At 32.5% G+C, this 23,653-nt stretch overlaps 1 protein-coding gene across 1 annotated transcript; it reads left to right on the plus strand.

Annotated features, from left to right (window-relative positions):
• Positions 1–1,537: 1,537 nt before the first annotated feature.
• Positions 1,538–23,382, plus strand: LOC126841779 (alpha-N-acetylgalactosaminidase). Its single transcript, XM_050578429.1, has 10 exons — positions 1,538–1,976; positions 5,406–5,581; positions 10,704–10,878; positions 15,843–16,017; positions 16,096–16,190; positions 17,736–17,897; positions 18,673–18,870; positions 21,526–21,690; positions 21,771–21,843; positions 22,985–23,382. Exons 2-10 carry the CDS (start codon positions 5,418–5,420, stop codon positions 23,107–23,109), a joined length of 1,332 nt encoding a protein of 443 aa, XP_050434386.1. The 5' UTR covers positions 1,538–1,976; positions 5,406–5,417; the 3' UTR covers positions 23,110–23,382.
• The last annotated feature ends 271 nt before the right edge of the window (positions 23,383–23,653 follow it).

Consider the following 23,653-nt stretch of genomic DNA (forward strand, 5'->3'; position numbering starts at 1 on the left):
AAAAGTACAATAATTTATACGTTTTTTTAATGAGCGGTAAAATAACATCTAATAACCAAAAAAATACATGACTCGGGAGCAATACAAAAACTATAACGAAATGGAATAGTAAATATAACATATTTAAGTAGTTGGCTATAACTTTTTTGCGCATTTAAATAGCATATGGTATTATAATATGCATTATTCAAACACATACACACCAGTTTACATATATTTCACGGTATGTTCGAGTTCCTAGACAAATTTATGATGTCCTATAGAAAAATGTCCCCCAAAAAAAAAATGTAGGTCAATTTTTTTCTCTTTGTATTATTTGTCCCGTGTTATTGTTATTGTAGATTTTACGCGATTTTTTGGCAGACGGCTTATGCGCCTTGACTGTGTTTAAAAAGTACTGATCACGTTTTGCGGTAAAAACAAAAATCATACATGTATTTTAAGGACACGCCGAACTAAATATTATATTAATATTCGGCGACTGAAGTATTAAAAAAAAAGGTGTGATCTTAACTTTTTTTTCGACCAAGGACAATTATTATAACGTTTCTGGAAGTGAAAGGTTACTGGCGAACACAATAATGACTATTAGTAATCTGTTTTACAGATTTTTCATAAATACTTTTTTTTTATATATATTTTTTCATATTTCAATAAAATATGGGTGTTGTGAAAAAACCGGTTCAACCTTTTTTTTTCTTTGCCATAACCACTAAACTTATTTACATATGCGAGAAGATTATAATGGTACCGTGTCGACTGCCGGTCGAGTTTAAATTATAGTCCTCCGATGATTCAAGGATAACAATAATATCATTTGATTCTTTATTATACCGGGTGATTGGTTAACTATGACCCAGCCAATAACTTAAAAGATATCAGAATTTTATTTTATTTTTTTATATACTTTTGTAGTTATTAGTTAAGGCAAATTTAATATATTTTTAAAACATTTAAAACAGGACGGGAGGGGAAGTGCGGTTGAGTAATGCACGCAGCTAAAAATATCTCTACTACCCTTCCGAAATTTTAATCTTTAATAACGTTGAAAATAATTATCCAAAACTGGTTATCGGACCATTTAACATTTTCAGCTAATTATTCTAAATTTAAAAAGTTATTCAAATATTTTGATTACTATACAAAAAAAACTTAAGTTCATACGATTTCAACATATAAGGGACGGAGTTATAATTTTAAGGATATAAGGAATGGGGTTATATTTTTTTTAAAAATATATTTAATTTTCCCCGACTAATTACCATATGAAAGTATAAAAAAAGTCTAATACCTTCAAAGTTATTGACAGGGTCATTGTCAACTAATCACCCGGTATACATTGCGACGGCACAACTGACCATCGCCATATTGTATGCAACATTATGTGCCGTCTTCAATATTTTTGGCCAGACGCGGGTAAAGACCGCTAAGGAACCGATTAAATATGTAAATAACATAAGTAAGTAAGCGGCGAAGGAGGAGAAGGAGGAGGCGACGGTAATGGTGGTGGTCTGCGGAACCAGTCCGGCAAACGTAGTCGGCGTCAGTCCGGACCAAGTCGTGAATCCGCGTGCACAAAATAGAAAAATAACAAACCGGTGCACCGAGTCGACCGGGAACAACGCGTTTGTTTACACACGTTCGGGCTCGGCCACTACGATTTACATATTATTATATTAAACTTACATTTTATAATAATACATATTTTATGTAAAAAAAAAGTATATTTATACATATAGAGAAAAACAACGAAACCGAAAACCACCGCAAACGACGACAATGCGAGTGAATTTAACGTGATTTATAAATAGTTTTTTTTTTTTTTTTTTTAATTAAATTTATACATTGCCAGACGACGAACATGAACGACTGACCGCAAAACGGAAACATCCAGGAAACATATCTGCTTGATATTGTAGAAGACAAATAACAATCGTTCCGTGACAACAAAATCGACCTTTGCTCATCTCGTTCAGGTAAGACACTCGGGTTATAACTTTTAATAAACTATATTATACTGTACTCGTAGGTATACATCCGCCCTTGTTGGATTTAAAACGGACAAGTACAGATGAGCTCAAAATTATAGACACATCGAGCTAGTTTACTCGAACAGTACGTGAAAAAAATTAATTAAGTCCATTTTTATTTATTATATTTTTATTTATTTATTAATTCTTCATTTAAATTAAATATTTTACGATGAAAAAAGTTACAAAAATGTATTAAAATATCCATTTTAAAATTGAAATACTTCTGGAAAATGTTAAAAATACTTATTTTTTCTCTCTGTACTCTTGGCACAATTCGCACACATACATTTTCAATGAAGTGGAATAAAATATTTCTAAAAAGTGTACTCATCACCTCTAACTATACTTAAATGTGTACAAACCAAAATATATCTAAGAAAGAAATTGACAGTTACTAACCATATCATATAGATTGTTACCAGTTGCACATTATTTATGGCAAATGAGGATGAATTTATAAACCTGATTTGATATAAAATGACACAACGATATTTCCCTTGGTATTACTCATTCTATTTAACAATTAGGGGCCGTTTTATATTCCTAAATATAGAGATTGATAAGTTAATTAATGTTCAACGGTTTTAAGCAACTTGCCGTAGGTCACGATTGGTTCTTTTAGGTCCTATCTCTAAACATCTACGATATCTAAATCTTTAATTTTAGACATAATATGTGTACATCACTATAATTAGAACTAAAATATACAACCATCGATTCGTTTACCTCCTCGTTAACGTACGTGTTTCGAATATGTATGATGGACGGGTGTGCCTAAACAGAGAATAATAACGCGTCCCATACATTTTCACCATATAGATCTTCGACAGGCATATACGTTCAATTTTATGATAACAATAATATCATCTGACGTCTTGATCGTTTTACGAGATGTGTTCAAGAAAATTCATCTTTCGCTTTCTCTGAATAAATGCATTCGGAACTAAGAAATCGTGATTAATTCCTTGTCGTGCCAGAGTCCACGCCCATACCGGTTAAAGGGTATACTGTTTTCGACCACCCTTAAATACTTGACCAATACTTGAGGAGTAGGTTCGTGTTTTAAATGTTGTAGCCTTTGAAAACTAAAAACGTAATTTTTTACGTTTAAATTAAACAACAATATTTAACGATTGGTAAAATGTAGTCGCGTTAAAAAAATACAATGGTAAGACTTTAAACGGTATTGATGATTTTATTGTTGTAAAATAAAAAATGTAATAAATAAATAAAAGGAATAAGTAAATTGATTAAAATGGGAATAACAATATATTTTGAACTATATAAGTAGCGAGTCAAAACATAAAATAAAATAAGACTTTTGTATACTTTTGTTAATAATAATAATAATAATAGCTTTTGGGAGGATAATTTTTGTTTTATTTTTTATGTAGAATAAATAAAAATGTATTGAATCAATAGACATTTAACCGCTCTTTTAATGTAATTTTAGTATGTAAGAATCCGTTTTTGGTCCAATTATAAGGAGTCACTAAATTTACCAATTTTTACATAATTGAGTTTTAAACTAATGCATGAAAAAAAACAAAATTTTAAAGTTTTAGTTCAAATTAAAAAAAAAAAAGTTTCAAGGTTTTGAATTGTGTTTTTTTGTTAATATGACTTAGAGAATAAATTTTTTTTTTTATTAAAAATAAAAATACAATCTGTATAAAATATACAATAAGTATTTACGATAAAAATGTATACATATAACAGTGAATAACCTGTGGAGAGTCCGTTCAATGGCGGAACTCCTACTGACATTAGTAACCAAAGAATAAATAAACGAATTTGATCAGATTTGCAAGAAAAAAAATGCGGCCGTTTAATAAACCAATCCGGCGCGGTTTAGTGGTGCACAAAGGTTCTTCCAGGTTCATATTATACTACTATACTGAAGTATAATACATTTTTTAATATAATTATTTTATGACTAATAAAAAATTCACACTCACTTAAAGAATGCTGTATTTTCTTTATCTTTTTTTTTATATTCAAATAAACATATTTATCATAAACCAAAATTAAAATTTTCTCCATATTCTCTATATTCTATTACTTGAATAAAATCACAGTCTGTAGTAGTGGATATTGTTGAATATCTATTATGCCCTATCGTAACCCTGGATTTTATCTAGGCGGATGTGAAAATAATATTGTTTTTTTTTTGTTCTTTAAATTGTCTTGAACTCAAATAAGTAGGGAGTTTTGGAAAAACCCGTCGAGTCATAGACATTACCGTCGATTAAGAACTCGAAATCGTGTTTTCAATTTAAACTCGTCTTGAGATTAGCTAAGAATAATACAAGTGGCGCCAAACGGTATTACATAATTTTCTAATCGACTATTTGAGATATTTAATTTGTATATACCGTATGGCTAACAGACATAAGCGTATGCATATCTAAGTCGCATTAAAAACATAAATCATGCGTTAGAAATCCGAACGTTAAAAAAACTGCAAAATCATCACTTGCCAAAACGATGGTTTTTTTTTTTTGCAATTGTCTGTGACCAATTGTCGACTGTCGATTATGATGATACAGGAAGTCTTCCCGGCAAAAGTGTGATCCGACCGCAAATAGACTACAAAATCATCTTAGAAAATCAGTAATTTTTCTTTCCCCCTTCTTGCCCTCGATACACACTTAAACAGTAGTCTACTTGAAAACGGGCGATACACCTTTACAACATTTCTAAACGGATCACTTTCGGCCGTTAAACGACATTATAACATTTACACCGCGTGTGATAATGTATTTGATGCAATGATAGAATTTGATTTGCACGTTAATGCACTGCGGTCGATTTTATATATTGTACTTAACATAACCTAGTTATGTATGCAATGTGAATATTTTACTTGTAAACAATGGATTACTATACCTACTTGAACGAATCGTTTTTCCATAATATGCGGCTTAATGGTACTCCCCTACCTCTGCAACAGTTAATTACTGTATTTTTTATATAAATACTGTACATTTTCCAATATACAACCGCGCCGGAGCTGGGTGTATTATTAACATAGAACTAGTTCCATTTATTTCGCACTCAAACCGGTTAGATCTGATAGCCGAACTAAAGAGAAACAAATACTGTAATCTGTATTGTAGTCGGACGACGTACCTATTACTAAAAAAAACTAACTATTTATACATTATGCATTTTAATCCAGCAGCCGAGTTTTGTCAGTCGATTAAACCGAGATCTTAAGTAAATATTGCCTAATAAAAAAAAAATAGATTTGTTTTTACCGTCTATATAGTTGCTGGTCGCGCGCCACGCTTAACGCGTACACTGATTCTGTGTACAATGACCTCAAATTCGAGCTGTAGCTAACAAACTATATATTTTGTTCGTCTTCAGGTATCCAATACGATGGCTTTGCAATGGATAGCTGGAGGGTTCGTGGTGTTCCAGCTGCTGGCGACCGTTCTTTGTCTGGAAAACGGATTAGCCAGGACGCCTCCAATGGGATGGTTGGCGTGGGAGAGATTCAGGTGTAACACCGATTGCAAAAACGACCCCGACAACTGTATAAGGTGAGTTTCAACTAGGCTAATGATACATATTTAGTCACGAGTCTCGTTGATCCAGTAGTTGATCTATATGTTATACTGGAAAGCAATTAACAGATGTTAGCTAGTGTATTACATAATCAAATGTTCAAGGGATTTCAACCGATAGGTGTCACAATTAAATTAACTTTTTAACTTTTTTTTTTCTTCAAATTATTAGGTATAGATAAATAATAGTTATAATAAATCTATCTATTTATGATTAGGTAGTAGTAATTGAAAATATAAGGAGTAAATGTAAATATTATAGTCTAATCACTAATGATCAACTCATCAATTATCAGTTCCCACGTGTTGCGATTTTCATACGAACACGGAAAACAAAAGAGAGCAAAACGTTGTAACACAAAAATTGTTATGTTTTGTCCTTAGCGTGACATGGCCTTTTTAATATGACGGTCGGCGATGCATTGTATGTAGATCAATTTTGTCTTATAACACTGTACTCTCATAGGAAGTGCCCGGCTATTGTATCCGTTATATTAATAACTGTTGAGCATAATATAATGTTGATTTTTCGGTAAAATTCGTTTGTATTCAAGGTACCCGATGATATTACACATCTAATAGACAACGAGCTCGCACAACCTTGTTTGAATACAATTATTATGTTATTAATAGAAGAGTCGTCCAAGCGATAACACGGTGCTTGAAGCGACCCAGGGTTTTCGAATCGCCGCGGTCATCCAAGGCTCTCTCCATAGGCGTGATGATCGTTTCTGATATTTTTTACCCTGAAAACGTTAAGTCACTTTCTCGGCGGAAATCGTTCTTCTACGTGGAAACCGGCGCCGAAGATCAATTGTGCTCGGCCTAACCGCAAAATCAAAATTTCCTCAGATCACCGTTCTGCTTAGTGACCGTTCTCTTTCCTCTTAAATGCACCACGAGCGCAAACGATACTATTAAGCATAGCGTCTGTCTCGTCCAGCGGTCGGAAGTCCGTTCTAATCACTCGTGTTTGGACACAAGAAGCGGATTATAATATTATCATTAATGCCAAGGGTATACTACTGCAGAGTATATTATACAATTATAATATGTGTAACCGCAGAGTTCAACGGTGTCTCGAGATGTACAAAAAAAAAAAAAAAACAACGACTCGCCATTGACATTCGTCCTTGAGGACTCTGGCAAAATTATTTAATAATACGAAATGGCTGATATTAAATTATTACACACAATAATGTGTATACATTATTTACATGTAATTACCCGCAGTTTTATCATAACGAGTAGTGCTATAACAAGTCTTATTGTACAACCGTGTCGCGTCGGTCTCCTCTTCTCTTTAATCATCATCATCCACGTTAATTATCAAACACGCAAACACCACGGCGGCGCTACACAAGGTTAGAAAGTAGTGCACTTTAATAAATATGTGTAGCGCCTTAATGGTAATAATGTCTTTGCTTCTTCTCTCGCCTCTCCCGCAGTAGTCAATTATCATTTATGTAATTTTCGTCGAACATGCCGACGCGGTTTCTTATTTTCAATGATTTACAGCTGACACTTGCTGGCTGATCGACCGAATTCGTCAAGGTGTAGTATATAGTGAATAACCCGCAGACGAGATGAAGAAAATCGTCCGAGATATTATTATTACTATGACCATCATTTGCTTCGGGTTGTTGCGCAACGAGATCACTGCGATCAGCATCGATCCGCTGGCACTATAATAATAATAATAATAATACATACACTAGATTCTAACCAGAAAACTGGTCTCGACCGTTACTCCCGCCCTGGGCCCTCGGTTAGGTTATCCTTGTCGATCCGGTGCCACGACGTGTATTGTGTCTTGTATATTTCATAAACAACAAAAAAAATATTGCTGTTGTAAAATTATTATGTGTTTTACATAATAATATCGTATACGATTATGTTTGTGCAGAAATAAAAATCACTGTACACAATAACGAAATCGTCACGACTCACGAGTAGATCAGGGCGCGAACGACGACGACGACGTTACAGATAAAACAAAAAAAAAAGAAAGAAACCAGAAGAGATCACGACCTAGAGTAAAATCCAACGCCGTGGGTTAGCCTAACGTAAATGTACAATCCGTTTATGGGCAGACCATTGTTTGTTGATCGATTTAGCACTGTACAACTTATCGGAAAGTGCGATCTTCGCTAGCTGTCAGTCGAGCCTTTCTTAATGAAACCGTTTGGCGTTTCAAATGATCAAAAAATATGTTTCTGAACGGTCATCGTCGAAATCGCTTCAATTTTTGAAACTCCCTTGTGTTGTAATCTCCGAGTAGTCGCCTTATACGTCCCGACTCAGAATCCGATGGGTTAATTATGTAAACGAATGGGAAAAATGTCAGGTACACGGCAGTTTTTAAATATGAAAAAAAAAACAATATTTGTTTGTTTTATTTCTAAACTACGTGAGTATGCCAGTTAAACACCTTAAACATATAATATTTTAATTATTTAATACCAACGTCGATGAAAACTAAGGAATAATTTTCACTCGAGTCTCGACCTATTCCAAAAGTAATTACTAATTGTGTAAGTTGTAGACGTTGTGACGTTCTCGATTGAAATTGAAAATAAAATAACATTGATGCAGACATCTCGGTAATATAGTGTCAATCATATAAATTCGCCTCATCAATTATCCAAATTATTTTATGCAAATTAGTAAATTACTAATCAGAAATCAAATTAAAACGCAGTTTTTTCATATTAATTAGGTATGTGACAGAGGCAAATTTTTTTAATTAACAAATACCTAATGATTTTTTTTTTTATACTACATTAATTTTTCCTGACTTGCGGGTAGACCGTTTAACATTGCACGCTGTCAATTTCTAAAGCAAATTGTAGTGCCGTCAGTCGTGCTGTAGCATTCTGTGTGCAATGAAAATGCTTATTAGTGTGTAGGTATGTAAAAAAAAGTTACACTAGTACAATAATACAAAAATGGTAAATTGACATGGCATATATCATTAACTTTTGTATATGGCGAAGAATAATTTAAAATTACTTCATTAAGACGTCGACAAGTTTTCATCGTTTATATGCTTGATTATTTGAACGATACTTTTTTTTTCTTGTGATGTATATTTATTTTCTGTAGGTATACTTATCGGTTACGCCTCGAATGTTGGAATATTTTTTTTTTTTTGTTCATTTCAACCTTCTTGGCAAATTGTTTTTCGCTCGAGTTCCGCCGCTATGGCCGTTTGGAATCGGCAAACAAAATAAAAACAAAAAAACCGTACAAGTCACGATTCGGATTCCGGATCACTCCGGTCGGATGCCATCGGTGCAAATGAAGAAAACCTGAACCGACTGGCTGGTTTTTTTTCGATCGGATATTTATTTTGTTCGTGACACGATAGCCGAGACGTTTGAGGTCGGTTCCGATGAGTCCTTGAACCTACAACAATGTTTTGTGTGGGTTTTTTCGCCCGCCGGAATGGTATTATACTCGATAGATATAGGTATGCACTTGCTGCACTTCAGTTATCCATGTGCACTTTGTATGTCCGTGTGAGTTTATGTAAACGATGACAGGGAAAATGCAGACCAGCGCGTTATTGGAAATTACCAGAAACGATCGTTTCACGCACACATTTCTAGGTCACAGCCACACTCGATTATAGGTTACCGTGGCTACTGTACACTGGGTTGTCGAAATGATAATAATGTATAATATTATAATGTTTATGACACGGAGAAAAGAGGCAATTGCCTCTCGAAAAACCACCGACGGCGGCGGCCGAGTTTGTGCGATAGAGAATCATTTCGATACACCAAGCAAATCAAAGACTAGCTGTTCATCTCGACAGCACCTGATATTAACCTATAACCGTAAACCGAACCGCGTTTTTGTGCGCTGTTGTAACACGAAAATCGCATCTAATCGCGTTTCGCGCACGTTCAATTATAATTGAATTATCTTTTATGCCATATGCGGTGTACGACCGTGTTATTATGGATATACACATACTCACACACTCGTACATGTATATATATATAATATAAGTCTAGTAACTGCATTTACCCGGACTCCAGTATGCAATAATAATAATTATGCATATCCTACTTTCGTACGCTATAAACGAGGCGAAACATAATTTCTTTTTTACTTAATACACGTTAAATATTATTATTATTATCATCTACAAAGTCGTAACACAAGAGTTATTATTCAACGTAAGCACTAATAACATGCATAGACACGACTAACGAATATTAATTTTAATTACTGGTACATTAAATACGTGATATAATATTATTTATTTTTATCAGCGACATAATCGCCACAAAAGTAATCACGGAAAATATCAACATGTAGTTATGCGACGTACAATGAGTTGATACATTATTGTAAACAAATAAACGTTGCCAATAGTACCCTGCTGCTATTTAAACATATCGCGCTAATTAGGTTGTACAATATAGTTGTAACAATATTAATGAGATAATATAAGAGCCCAGTCTGCCCTAGCCGATTAAAAAAGTTATAATTTCCCCTAAAAGTATATCAACACGTTTGCCGGTTTCCTTAACGTTCATTTAAGGTTTAATAATTCGATTGACTGTTTGTAACATCTTTGCTCATTGGTTAAAACTTAAACACTATTTTTAAAAGCCATTAAATATGTATTGCAAAATAATTTTATTTGTGGAGTAAATAATTTGAACAATACAACTATTAAGTCAATAGCAAAGTTTATTATGTATAAGTAACACAACCCTTCTCTTCCGTACTTTTCATTGCTTAGATATTTTGACAAACTTCAGCTCTCGTGGAACTCGAGCGATTGTAGGTTGTTCATTATAATTAGGTACGCGTCTTACGCGAATACGATCAACTCAAAAATATAACATATGTAAATGATAAAAAAAAAATGTAATTTATCTTTTTTTGTATGATTTTTAAAGGACGAATTTTATTTCTCCAGATATGAACTTATTAAGTTACAATTTTAATTTTAATTATTATCTCAAACACTGTGTTTTTTATAAATACTAAGTTATTTTTTGGCTGTTGTTGAATTCTATTCAGTGAAAACCACAGTTTTGTTTAATGATTGTTAATTTTTGGGGTTTTTTTTCAACAGTGAAAGGTTGTTCAGGACCATGACGGACATCGTCATATCCGAAGGATATGCTGCCGTAGGATACGAATACATAAACGTGGACGACTGTTGGCTGGACTTTTCCCGGTCGTTTGACGGAAGACTTCAGCCCGACGCAAAGCGATTTCCCAGGGGAATGGCCGACCTGTCCGAATACGTGAGTCTTACATGATAATAATACATTAAAAAAATATGGTAAATTGTAAATCGCACCACAATAGTAGTATATTATACCAAACATGAGCACTGACAGCAATAACAGTGATAATAAATTCAAATCTACTCCCAAAACTACCTACTAAAGTATACTAATATATATATATATATTTTTTTTTTTGTTACACTAGCATAGTGTCTAAGTACTATGTTAATTATACTTAGCGTAGCAAGTAGCATTACAGCGTTACCTAAAATGAACGCTTCGAATCATATTGTATCAATGTATTTAATATAAGTCTCAATAGTCCGAACAATACATATTGTGTATAGTATAATATTCAATTTATATGTTTACATTGGTGCGAACATGGAAATACAACAAAAAGTAACGATTAATCATCAAGGCATGGTCTAGACGATTACAGCATGTCGACGGCGTATAACTTGATTCATGTCAAATTATACATTTGATATTAACCAATATTGTTATTGCCGTTGTATTGGATATACAATTATGAATGAAAATTAGTCACGTTCCTATGTTTTATTCAACCGAGTTCGCGATAGCAAATGTTATTTTTCAATCTAACTAGAAAATGTTGTTTTTTTCGGTTAATCGCTGCGATCGACCAAACTCTATCCATAGTTTAACGTGTATGTACAGCTAATGTAGGCTAGGCACTGGGCACCGTTCAATATATTATATATATATATATATATGCTATCAATAATTGATGATAATATATCGTTTTTAATTTTGAAAAGCCCACTGACATTATGAATACAAAAACCGCAAACAGTTTTTTTTCAACAGCCGCGTACGCGTATTAATTAAAATTCCCAACCCGTATTTAAGTAGGTACGTACACGTACACGATATACATTTATTATAATTCTAATATAGAATTTGAATAGAAAAAAACGCCGTTATCATTAATCCGGACGGATTCTGTTTACAAAAAGAACTTAAAGTACATGTTATATAATACATACAATTATGTTTTCGAGCACTTATTAATACTGACGTTTCTTAAAGTTTTTGAAAAATCAAATAAATGTCAATTTTTGAAGTAATTTTATACTACTTTTTCGTTTAAAAAAAAAAATTATTCGAATTCTACAATGGATACGGCGACTCGGATAACGCGATAATGCAGTAATTAGATTGAAGTATAGAAAATACCAGTCGTTGTGGCCGTCTAACTATAGTTGCATAACAGCGTTGCTTCCACTCTAGTCTATCTATAATTGAACAATATCATACTTAATCATAATTCATGAACCGCGGTTTAAGATTTTTGTACTTGGGTTACTTCGTGAAAAGTCAAACATGCAGATCGAAGCATATAGATCTGCTTTACAAGTATTGAATAAAGTATACACGTTTTCCGACTGCACAGTGCACACCATATGATATTATTGTATGGTAACGCCCGTGTAAATGCACCAGCTCACGTTTTGCCCCCTTTATCCTTATCAAATGCAATACATTAATTGCGCTTTGTTTGCGTTACCTAACCGCCGGTAACCTATATTATATATATGATCTGTGCGGCTTAATAACAAAAAATACATGTAGTATGTACATCATAGACATAATAATATTATTGTGTTCACGGCGAACCGCAGATGTATTTGCACGCGAAACGATGAAAACAATATACACGCTGTTATTGTTATTATTACGCAGTTAACGCAAAGCAAATATGTGTAAATTATAAAATAAAAAATAAAGCACAAGCACACGAAAATTATTACTTAAACGATTTTAACCAGGGCGTGACAATGATACGACTAATTTAAATGGGTTACGAAGCGACGACAGGATGCGGTTTGTTCCTCGTCGCAGCGGATAGCACACAGAGAATAACAACAACAAAAAAAAAAAATCACTGCAATACTTGGTCTTATGTATACATATATATATATATGTATAGAATTACTTCAGAACTAAACACCGGCGGCGTTGTCGTTTGAAAACAAAAAAAAAAATGAAAGAAAGAAGTCATTAAATTATTAGTCTACAGGTGGGCTTGACCGTATGGAATAAAAAAAAGTAATCTCTGTGACTAAAATAAGTACATAACGAGTGTGGTCTGGTACACTTCTATGTAATGTTACAGTTCTATATCAGGCCGACGTCCTAGAATATTATATATTAGTAGTGTAATACTAATAATGGAATGACCGTAGCGGTAGGTACACTTTTTTTCTCACTTGCCAATAATTGCTAAACGACCATACAGACGATAACCATAGAAAAGGTATATAGATACACTGAAGTTAAAGAACACAATACAGAAAGCTAAGGAATTTAAGTAGCTTGTACACCTTGCGTGCTGCAGATTTGATTATTTTTCAATACGAACAAATACCAACTAATGTTGTTATATCACCATTTTTGTTTATATGGAATGCAGTTGAATTGATAACTAAAAAGCAACAAATTGTGTTACTCGTAATTGTGTAAGTATTTCATTAACAAATTATAATGGCACCTGTTCAATTGTAATTTATCGTTAATACTTTCAATATGTCTTTAAGAAGACGAAGAAAGTTTTAAAAGAATTTCAGTTTATGTCTTGTATAATGTAAATATTATTTTAGAGATTGAAATTTATTTTTCATAAAGTAACGCTTGATAAGATGCGAGTTCAGGATGGATATCATTACAACTTATTTCAATTATTATCAAAAAAAAAAAACAAATAACGTACAATTATTTTTTCACGATTTACAAAAAAAAAAAAATGATTGGTCCGAAAATCTTGCAATTGCGTGACTTTGACTCTCTCAAATGTCATCACTCATCACTGATTCTAATTTCTAAGTAATGTTGATTTGTGGCCTTTTTTTTAAAAAAAAAACTTTCATCACTCGCTTTATAAATATTATACATTAAAATCCCTATTAATATAGGTTCTAAAAGTTTAATCAATCGACTTTCCATTTCAACGTTATCTTTCTTTGTTCATTATTAAGGCTACTGTTTTAATTAAATAGAATACATTTGTTATCGGTAACCGTTCAACGTACATAAGAATATACTTTGTCGCACCTTGGTCTAATCGACTTATTAATATAATGTTATCGTTTAAAGTTCTATATGTATTGTATTTTATAAAGTGTGCGACTAATTATTTAACGGGTAATAAAAAACAGCTTTTTATTTAGTGCAGCGTTTACTTTGAACGTTTAAATTGCTCTTGAAATGTTTTTTTAATTCCATTATAATTTTAATCCCCATGTATATGTACATTTTATTTTCAACGCTTTGTTTACAAACAGATTACATAATATTATCACTGCAAATAATAAACTATACAGGTTCACAGACTAACTAATTAAAAATTAATCGAGCCAAGTATTGTTTTTTAATTGTCTGAATCGACAGCAGTCAGCAAGTATTTTTCGTAGAGGTTAAACATATTTTAAGGATGCTCGTTTTAATCTTTATATACGTATTAAATAACAAAAAAACAATATTTATATCAATAAGATAAAAAACATGTATGTTTATAATTTTAAATTAAATAATATTACGCAGTTTTCTTTATTGTTTCGCTTAATTCTGTTGAAATATTGCATGTTGCACGTGTAGATAATAACGTTACGTTTGTCGAACACGAGTTCGGAAAGGCACTAGTTATAGATGAATGATGATTTACAGAAGCAATAAAGTAAAAACACTGAGTTACTTATTTTTATTTTTCTTCTAAGTACGATAATTATTGTTCAATGATTTTCGAACCATTTTTTTCCCCTTTATAAATGAATTATATAAAAACGTTTATTTTTGCAAGTTATTCTTGCAACCAAAAACTAACGCCCGTTGCTTAACTGGAAGTCATATAATATCAGTCGGTCTATCTGTGTTGAATACAGTGTAATAGGTGCGACCTAGACTTTGTGGCGCTCAAACACACATTCATACATGACACAGAGTAGGAAGAATTGGGCGATCCTTTTGATTCCAACGTTTGATTGTTTTTTACCCTCGTCCTCGTAGTCACCGTTTTGTAGGCGTTATTATAAATTCTAAAAAAAAGTGAAAGTTCAGTGCTAATGGTATTTTAACGGCATATGTCCAAAGGTTTTTTGCGGTAGTCTATACAATCCTTCCAACAATAATGATAATAATAATTATAATTATTGTTTTCACATACACATACACACACACACACACGCACACTCCAGTATATTGCATTGCGACACGCCGGCGGTCCTTTCGGGTTACTTAAAAGCGGGTGGGCGAACAAAGCTGCGGTTGATACGAGCCAAGTAATATTCAATTAACGCCGGATTCGAAAAAAACATATTATTGCACACACGACTATCTTACAATAATATGATTGCATCGTAAACGCAGTGGTGAGATGAGGTGAGATAACAATTCGTTGTGTTATGTAGGATTCCCTTACGTTTCGAATAATATCAACAACAATAATTATTACTATATATTCAGTCTTGTGTTATTATTATTATTATTTACATTGAATTCGGTGTGAAGAACCGGAGTGAAAGCCGCCGGGTTTCCGGAAACGCTCATTTTGCGTGTGATTGATGCGCGTGTACACACTGTACGAATTCCAAAACGCTCCTAATAATTATTATTTTCCGAAAAAAAAAACGATAAAAAAAGTGTTCGTAACGTGTTTAAGAAGAAATTAGTCTCACGAATTATTCAGTTGCGGAGATAAAAAATATCTATAACTAAATATTGGACGGTAATGTGCGAAATGACTCATAAAAGGATAAATTAATCTAGATTTGGTTTAGTTACAGAATATATTTATTTGTGTAAAGGGCACGTGTATATTGTCTGTAGTATGGGTTTTACTCATGAAGACTAGAAAACATGGCCGTTCACGACCTATCATCCATAGATTATTTACCAAATATACAATAGTGATTTTCACCAACTAACGCCGGTGTTAATTTTTCGCACCTTGACGTTTGCAGATCCACTCGAGAGGACTCAAGTTCGGCATTTACGAGGACTACGGCAACTTCACTTGTGCCGGATATCCGGGCGTGCTGGGCTCCCTGGAGTTGGACGCGAACACGTTCGCCGAATGGAACGTGGACTTTGTCAAGCTGGACGGGTGCTATTCGCTACCCAAAGACATGGATCAAGGTGAGTAGCATTCCTTATAACGTAGCATTGCTTACACAACTCGAATGAATATCTAAATGTTATTTTCTCGTTGTACAGGTTACAGCGAATTCGGTTATCACCTGAACAGGACCGGCCGGGCAATGATATACTCGTGCAGTTGGCCCGTGTACCAGACTTACGCTGGAATGCAAGTGAGTGTCGTTTTTTAGTCGATCTCGGCCGATTTTTTTACCTATTGCGTAGTGTGCGTCTGCCTCGTGCACGGTACAACAATAGTATTGTGCTGACCACGACGACTTGATCCGTGACAAACGATAGACCTATTACCGTATAAGCGTGTAATCAACGGATACGTTAATATTCCATATGTTATACATGATAGTATTACTATGAGATGTGTGTGTGTGTGTGTGTTTATATATGGCAATAATTAACGTCACTTGTTCGATACTGTATTATATTATTATGTATATCGCCGGGTGATCGCAAACTCGTTATCGGACGTTTGGTCCTCCGGCGATCGCATAGAAAGCGTTTACTCGGTCTTAGAACTGAAACAGTGTTTACGTGCAGTTAGATAATCGTGAAAATCTCTCGGATTGACCGGCAGGGTAATAAGGCGAAAAAAAATACTTTGCAAATTATATTAACAAAAATAATATGATCGACGAAAAAAGTTTATGTCGGGTTTTTTTTCACCCGACTAGTATTGCGTTGTAACTTTCATTTTTATAATGATTTTCATAATTTTCCTCTACCGCGACAGCTACAACGCATAAATATGGTGTATAATATTTTGGTATTTTTAGATTTTTTTAGATTTTTCAATTTCCGCTTTGTTTTTTTATGGTTATTTAAAACACGAGTTCATCGTTTTTTTTTACTTTTTATTTGTTGCCTTAACAAAAACACCTACGGTGGGACGTGTACGGTGTACTGATTTCAAAAGCCATAATATTAGTTTGCTCAAAATTAGCATTACAGTTTTAGCGATACGTGTTAATGCATAATTAATACACGTTAGTTTAATCGGTCATTCGTCTAATTTCATAACCCTTAATTTATTTACTATTGCACGTTAATGTATTATAATGCGTAAGTGCTAATAAAACCAATATCCCAGACAGCAACGTATAAAATTATGATTTAAATAAATTACGTGAAAATTGTACTGATCGTAAACAGTTTAAAAAACGCGATAATAACATGTTTTCTATTTGTCGCGCTGTACGGGATCTGATACACTTGATAAATTTGATTCGATTCGCTAAAAGTTGCAAAAAGTACACGATTCCCTATTATTAGTTATATAGTATTGCTAAAACAGAACAGTCCTTCTACAAGTTCCAGCGGCAATAGCTGTTTAATCGTTTAACTCTTATAAAGTTATTACTTGTAAAAAATACTTACACGAGTAATTAGTAAATCGTTTCAAAAATCGAAATGAATTGATGTCATTTTTTAAAAATCAGCCTCCGTAAGAGTAAGGACGAAGTCAATTTTCAAGACAAAATAGACATAATAAGACATAAAACTTATACGGTATTTTATAATAGTACGATCAAAACTTGCCAATCAAACGTTAATCCGAAGCTTTTGTCGCGCTCTGGTTTTCGCCAAAGTCTTAACGTTCAAACGTCGACCGGTGCCCGTAGATGGCGCCGCGTTACCAATAAAACGCAATTATTATTAATCAGTGTCTTATCGGTGTTGATGTACTTGTTTCACGCACGAAGCCAAACTATTCGGCCATAACGGAAAGATGTAACCTGTGGAGGAACTTCGATGACATCCAAGACTCGTGGGCGAGTGTGGAGAGCATTATCGACTATTACGGCGACAACCAGGACATCATAGCGGCAAACGCAGCACCGGGTCACTGGAACGACCCCGACATGGTAACTATAAATTATAAAGTGAATTTTTGTTTCTAACAGAGTATATGGTTTACTTGATATACATATATATATATATATAAAATTGAAAGTGCGTTGGACCGTCAGTGGTATCGACTGTAAGCTTAAATGACTTGTCGAAACAACAGTTTTTAGCATTGAGAAAATAATATTATTTTAATAATCGTAATTACTAATTATAGTTTAAGTAAAAACTCAAATACATATTTTCCAACGTTTATTTTATTTTTATTTACGGCATAAATTTAAATGTAATGCCACATATTATCTTAGGTCTTAGGTGTAGTAAATAAATAACAAATTGGTCGATAAATATATAATATGTATTTTTACATCAAAATTTTGGAATTCACTAAATTTTCTGTAAAATAATATGTAATTGTAATTTTTGCAGTTCTTCTATAAAGAAAATATGTCATTTAAAACCTTTTTTAAAAAAATAAAGAATATTTATTACCAGTCTAGTATGACCCAAAATGAACCAATTCGAAGGGAAAATATAAAATGTATCCGTCAACATGTTATTTTGTGCGAGAACATTAAAATATATTATTAGGCGATTTTTTAATTATTATTTCGTTAAATTAGTAAAAATATTAAAATGAGCATTTTAAAGATAAAAAAGTGTATTTTTTTATTGTAGATAATTTGAATTTGTAAAGTGTGATATTTAATTTATGTGTAATATGTACATACTGCATTTACATACAAATGTATTGAAGTGTAAAATTGTAGCCTTATACCGCTTTGTTAACAGTTGATCATCGGCAACTTCGGGTTGAGCTACGAACAGAGCAAGGTGCAGATGGCTATGTGGGCTATACTAGCCGCCCCTCTGCTCATGTCGGTCGACCTGAGAACCATCCGACCTGAGTACAAGGCGATTTTGCAGAACAAGAAAATCATAGCCGTCGACCAGGACAGGCTGGGAATCCAAGGCCGGAGAATCTACAAGGTCAGTATCATAAGACAATTTTATCAGTATATATAAACGTTGTAGGCCGGCCCTAGTTTAGCGATTAATTAATCAGTAGTTAACCGTTTTCTAGCAATATATTATAGTTTTGCCATTATTGTTTTCAAAGGATTTCTCACAAAATTAGATTGACCCGCGGTGAAAGCTTTTAGATTTGTAAACGCACGTTTTAAGATATTACACACTTATTATAATTTTGTATATGTTTTTTTTTATCATTGCGGCAAAACTTGCACGTAACAAAATGAATTTTCTAAATGCTATTGTTTGTGGAAATTTAAAAAATATAAATTAGATTTCGAAACAACGTCGATAACGCTAAAATGCTAATATGGGTTTTTCTTTTTTGTTAATCTCGTTGTCGATAAAACGACAGACATAAAGTCCAAAACACGACACGTCCAGCGTGTGAACTGCAAAGTACTTAAAAGGAAACGGGTCGTTAAAACTTGCTTTTCGTAATCGGTAATAACTAGCTGTGCCGCTGTTGATGGCTATTACGAATTTTGACCTAATAACAACGGACGGAGAAAATTGTAAAAACAAAATACAAAAAAATCTATTACGTACAATTGGTACATTCGTTGAAAACGGTGAGATGTTTTCGCTCATACAATGTGCCAACAATTGCATGGTTTGCAATTAAAATTCATTTATATCTATACAAAAAATGTAGATGAATAGTTTTAATTAAACTAAAAATTATATTAAATTTACTCAATTTTTTTTAATTAAAAAACATTGGTTTATGTGATATCCGGTTCATCCCGCAATGTAAATTAAGATCATGTTCTTAAATTTTAATTATAAATTATTTTCTTTTTAAAACTAAAGGTACAACTTTGTTGTAATATAATATTACAATACTCGAGCAAACGCAATTTACTTGGAAAGGTCTTTTTTTATTACTCTGCGTTAGCCACTTTTTTCTAGGCTGATGGGTTTAACACGAAAAACTTATGTAACAGCGTAAGTACCTACCGTCCAATGTGCTAATGATTCTGAATAACCATGATCTTGAACATAATTTATCACTAAAAGTAATGCTTTTTAAAAGTTAACCATTTTAGTTATGAATAACTCAGTAGAGTAATTTCATTGTAGAATGAGTTAATATAACCACATTTAATTATGGCTTATTCAGTAAAATTTACCTACGCGTTTTGGATTATGTTTGCACGAATCATTTATTTTCTTTATGGCTATAATATTATAATGTACACTATGAGTATAATGAAATTAGGTGTAATGTAATTGCCGGTCCGGTTCTCCAATTATCTATGGTAATATTCTTTTGAATAATCTAAATTTACAACATTATCATGAGGGAATAATATCAATAATTATAGTTTTTTGTAATCGTAAATTAATTGCCAAATAAGTAATAACTACCTATGCTAAAAAACTAACAATGAGGAAAACCCGGATACTTGCGGATGTTTGGACAGAATAAATTAAATCTGAAGGGCTGCTTACAACGTAAACAAATATATACTCTGCAATCGCATCAACTCATTTGATTATATTATATATATATATATAGGAACGATGTATATATAATTAAATACAATACTTGTTACATAACAATAACAAGAAACAACATGATTATTTTTATGTTTCCCATATTAATCATTTTTATTAATGACTGAGCCCCGGTAGTACTTACATAACTCATATTCACTTACTTACAAACTATATAATATTCACTATATTGTAATATTATAATATTATTTTTAAATAATAATATATTTTTCACTATATTATAATATTTAATTATATTATATTCTCGGTACATATAAAAATGTTATTACATCATAAGTACATAAATTACATGCAAAGTGTTAACATTTAAAAGATACCACGAATAATGGGATACGGTATTTTTACAGTAGTACAGTAGTAGGTCAGGCAGTCTTTTACCAGAATAACCAAACAAAATTGTATATGTCGTACAATTTTTTTTTAATTATCACAAGTGTGGTAAAATTTGAAATCCTTTGACACAATAATAATGTATTGACATATGTCCACATATTCCCATAGGCTATTACATCATCCAACCGCCACTTTTGATCAATTTGTATAATTTATAATTCTTCTGATGTAACTTGTCATGATAAATAATTAAATAATTATATTTTATCTTCGTTTTCAAATGCCATTAGTTCTAAATAATTTCTGTACAACCGATAATTAGTTGTAAAAAATCATAAATTTAATAGCGCCTACATATTAGGTTAAACCTAATTGGCCTAGTGTAATAGTATGACAATTGACAATATTAATAATAATTAATAAAGTGTTAGCCCCGACATATTAAGGTTTTTAAAAATAATTAAATAGTTTTTAATTTTTGCAAGTTCTTACTTATTCCTGGCGTTTGGTCCAAATTTTATGAGAGTTACTCAAAATAATAAAAAGAGGTTAAATATTATGAAAATCTGAGGTATTATTATTATTGTTATAAAATTCAACAGCAGGAAAATAATAACATACTAGCTTAAAAATTATTTATAATATATATATATATATATTTATTATTTAAAATATTTAATGTTGTTTTGATAAGTAAAATAACGTGTGCATGTTGCTGTGAATTTTTCCACCGTTTTTATAATGGAATCTTTTTTTCAGCATAAAGGTATTGAAATCTGGGCTCGACCCGTAACGCCAATTTTCGAAAATTACTTCTCTTACGCCATCCTTTTCCTTAACCGTCGGACCGACGGCACCCCGTCCGATGTGGCCGTCACCCTGCAAGAGATGGGATTACTGTCACCTTCAGGATACAGGATTCAAGTACGTACCAACCCATTGCGTCCTAACGGACAACATGAAATATTACAAATTTGATTTACTTTTTTTTCTTTCCCGCACAGGATTTGTACGAAGACGTCGACTACGGCGTACTGTCCCCGCAAACGAAAATCAAGGTCAAAGTAAATCCCACCGGTAAGACGCATCAGCTGAACAGAACACAATTATATTATTTCATATTATTAACCACCAGAATCCCACTATACGAAACACCAATACCTATTATGCAACCCTCTGATTAAACGTCTAAACGACTGTAATAAGCTATAATGACAAAAACTACAAAAAAAAAAAATCACGTTTTTGATTATTTTATAACATTTATTTTTATTATTATTATTTGATTTATATCCACTTTGGCAAACGTGATAAACTACTTTTTTAAGCTGTTTCGGTTTCAGTAAGTCTCTGTGTTCTACGGCAAGTAATTGCATAAGTAGTATGTATAATGTATAAAAAGTAGGTATATATAAGGAAATGTCTGATAAAGGTTGTTTTTTATGACCTAAAAACAAGGTGCCAATTATAAAAATACAATTTAAACAAGTTTAAAAACAATATAGACGTTTAAAAATAGAAATCTTATTTTATCTCATATGAAAATTCTTCTATAATTTTTAGCGTCGACGCGGAGCTGAGAAATTATTTTCCATTTTCTAACTTTTCACATGACAATCGATATTTTCTTACAAATTTAATTAAGCAATTTATTTGTTTGACTTTAAACTTGCAAAATAAAATAACGGTGAGGGTGATCGTGCCTGAAAAGTTTTTGAAGTTTTATTCTAATTTAAATAATATAGCGTTGATTTCCAAACTCAACATGATATTATAATAATTGCGCTACCGTGTTTTCAATAAACTACAATCGTTGATAATTATAGTTCGGTCAACTAAATGTTTAGTTGGGTCAACTATTTATTTAGTTATTCCAACTAGAATATTTATTGTGTCTTATTTAACCATAATTATGGTTGCCGCAACTATATAGTTTTTCCGTGCATAGAAAAAAATCTCAAATTAATTTATTAATACCTTAGGCATTTTATACGAAAAATCATGTGGGCGATTATTAAGTAGTCCAAGAGAAACAGTTATTTGTAACGAAATGGGTAGTTGAGAATTACAAAATTAGTACTTAGTTGGCATAATAATTATAGTTTATAATAATCTAACACTCATGTCTCATTATTGTTACGCACAATTTCATTTCGAGATCCACAATTATTAACTTTACTATACTTAACCGATTTAATACGTGTGGTATCATTAACAGGTGTAGTCATATTGAAAGCGGACGTTCAACAGATCCTGGCTAAACCACAACCGTATTACAAACCGTACAACCCGTTCACGCAAGTCTATCCCTTAAGGACGGCCAACGATTTTGTCAAGAAATGATAGCGTCTTAAAGAGCTTACAGGTTCACTTGACCCCACAACGAAAACAAGTGTCCCTGCGAGACGATCAAGTTGCATATCAAAAACTTCAACAAAAAAAATAACTCAACCGATTGCCCGACAAAAAGAGAAAGGATCCTCATTATTTGATTTCAAAAATAAAGATTCTAAGCAAAAACAAATAATGATAATAATTATTCGACTCGCCTGCGTATATATATTATGTTATTATTGTAAAAAAAATATATATATATAAATACAATTTTTTTTTAAATTTTGTGTCATATGGCTTTTTACATTTAAATGTAAATTCAACGATTTTTATTTTATTTTTAAGCTATATTACTGCTGCATCAGTACCAACTGCTTGTTGACTTACTACATAGGATTTATTCAATCTATGCTTACAGTAATTGCAACGCCATAAAAACGAACGCGTTTACGCATCCAAATAGCATAGAAGATTTTTTTTGTCGACGACACCGTGTAATTGGGTTTAACCTTGGCGCATAATCGATTGTGACTATTGTTTTTTAGGTTCTACT

This window comes from Adelges cooleyi, unplaced genomic scaffold (assembly GCF_023614345.1).
Source record: "Adelges cooleyi isolate 19-005CV unplaced genomic scaffold, UGA_ACOO_1.1 ACOO_flye_CR_arks_rails_tigmint_CR_PRNA_41, whole genome shotgun sequence".
Taxonomy (NCBI): domain Eukaryota; kingdom Metazoa; phylum Arthropoda; class Insecta; order Hemiptera; family Adelgidae; genus Adelges; species Adelges cooleyi.

What these genes read in the sequence shown, in the direction of transcription:
- LOC126841779 (XM_050578429.1), top strand. Translation starts at nt 5,418, where the DNA reads ATGGCTTTGCAATGGATAGCTGGAGGGTTCGTGGTGTTCCAGCTGCTG. An exon ending in GACCCCGACAACTGTATAAG is followed by an intron (nt 5,582 to 10,703) that starts GTGAGTTTCAAC and finishes TTTTTTCAACAG; the next exon opens with TGAAAGGTTGTTCAGGACCA. An exon ending in ACCCAAAGACATGGATCAAG is followed by an intron (nt 16,018 to 16,095) that starts GTGAGTAGCATT and finishes CTCGTTGTACAG; the next exon opens with GTTACAGCGAATTCGGTTAT.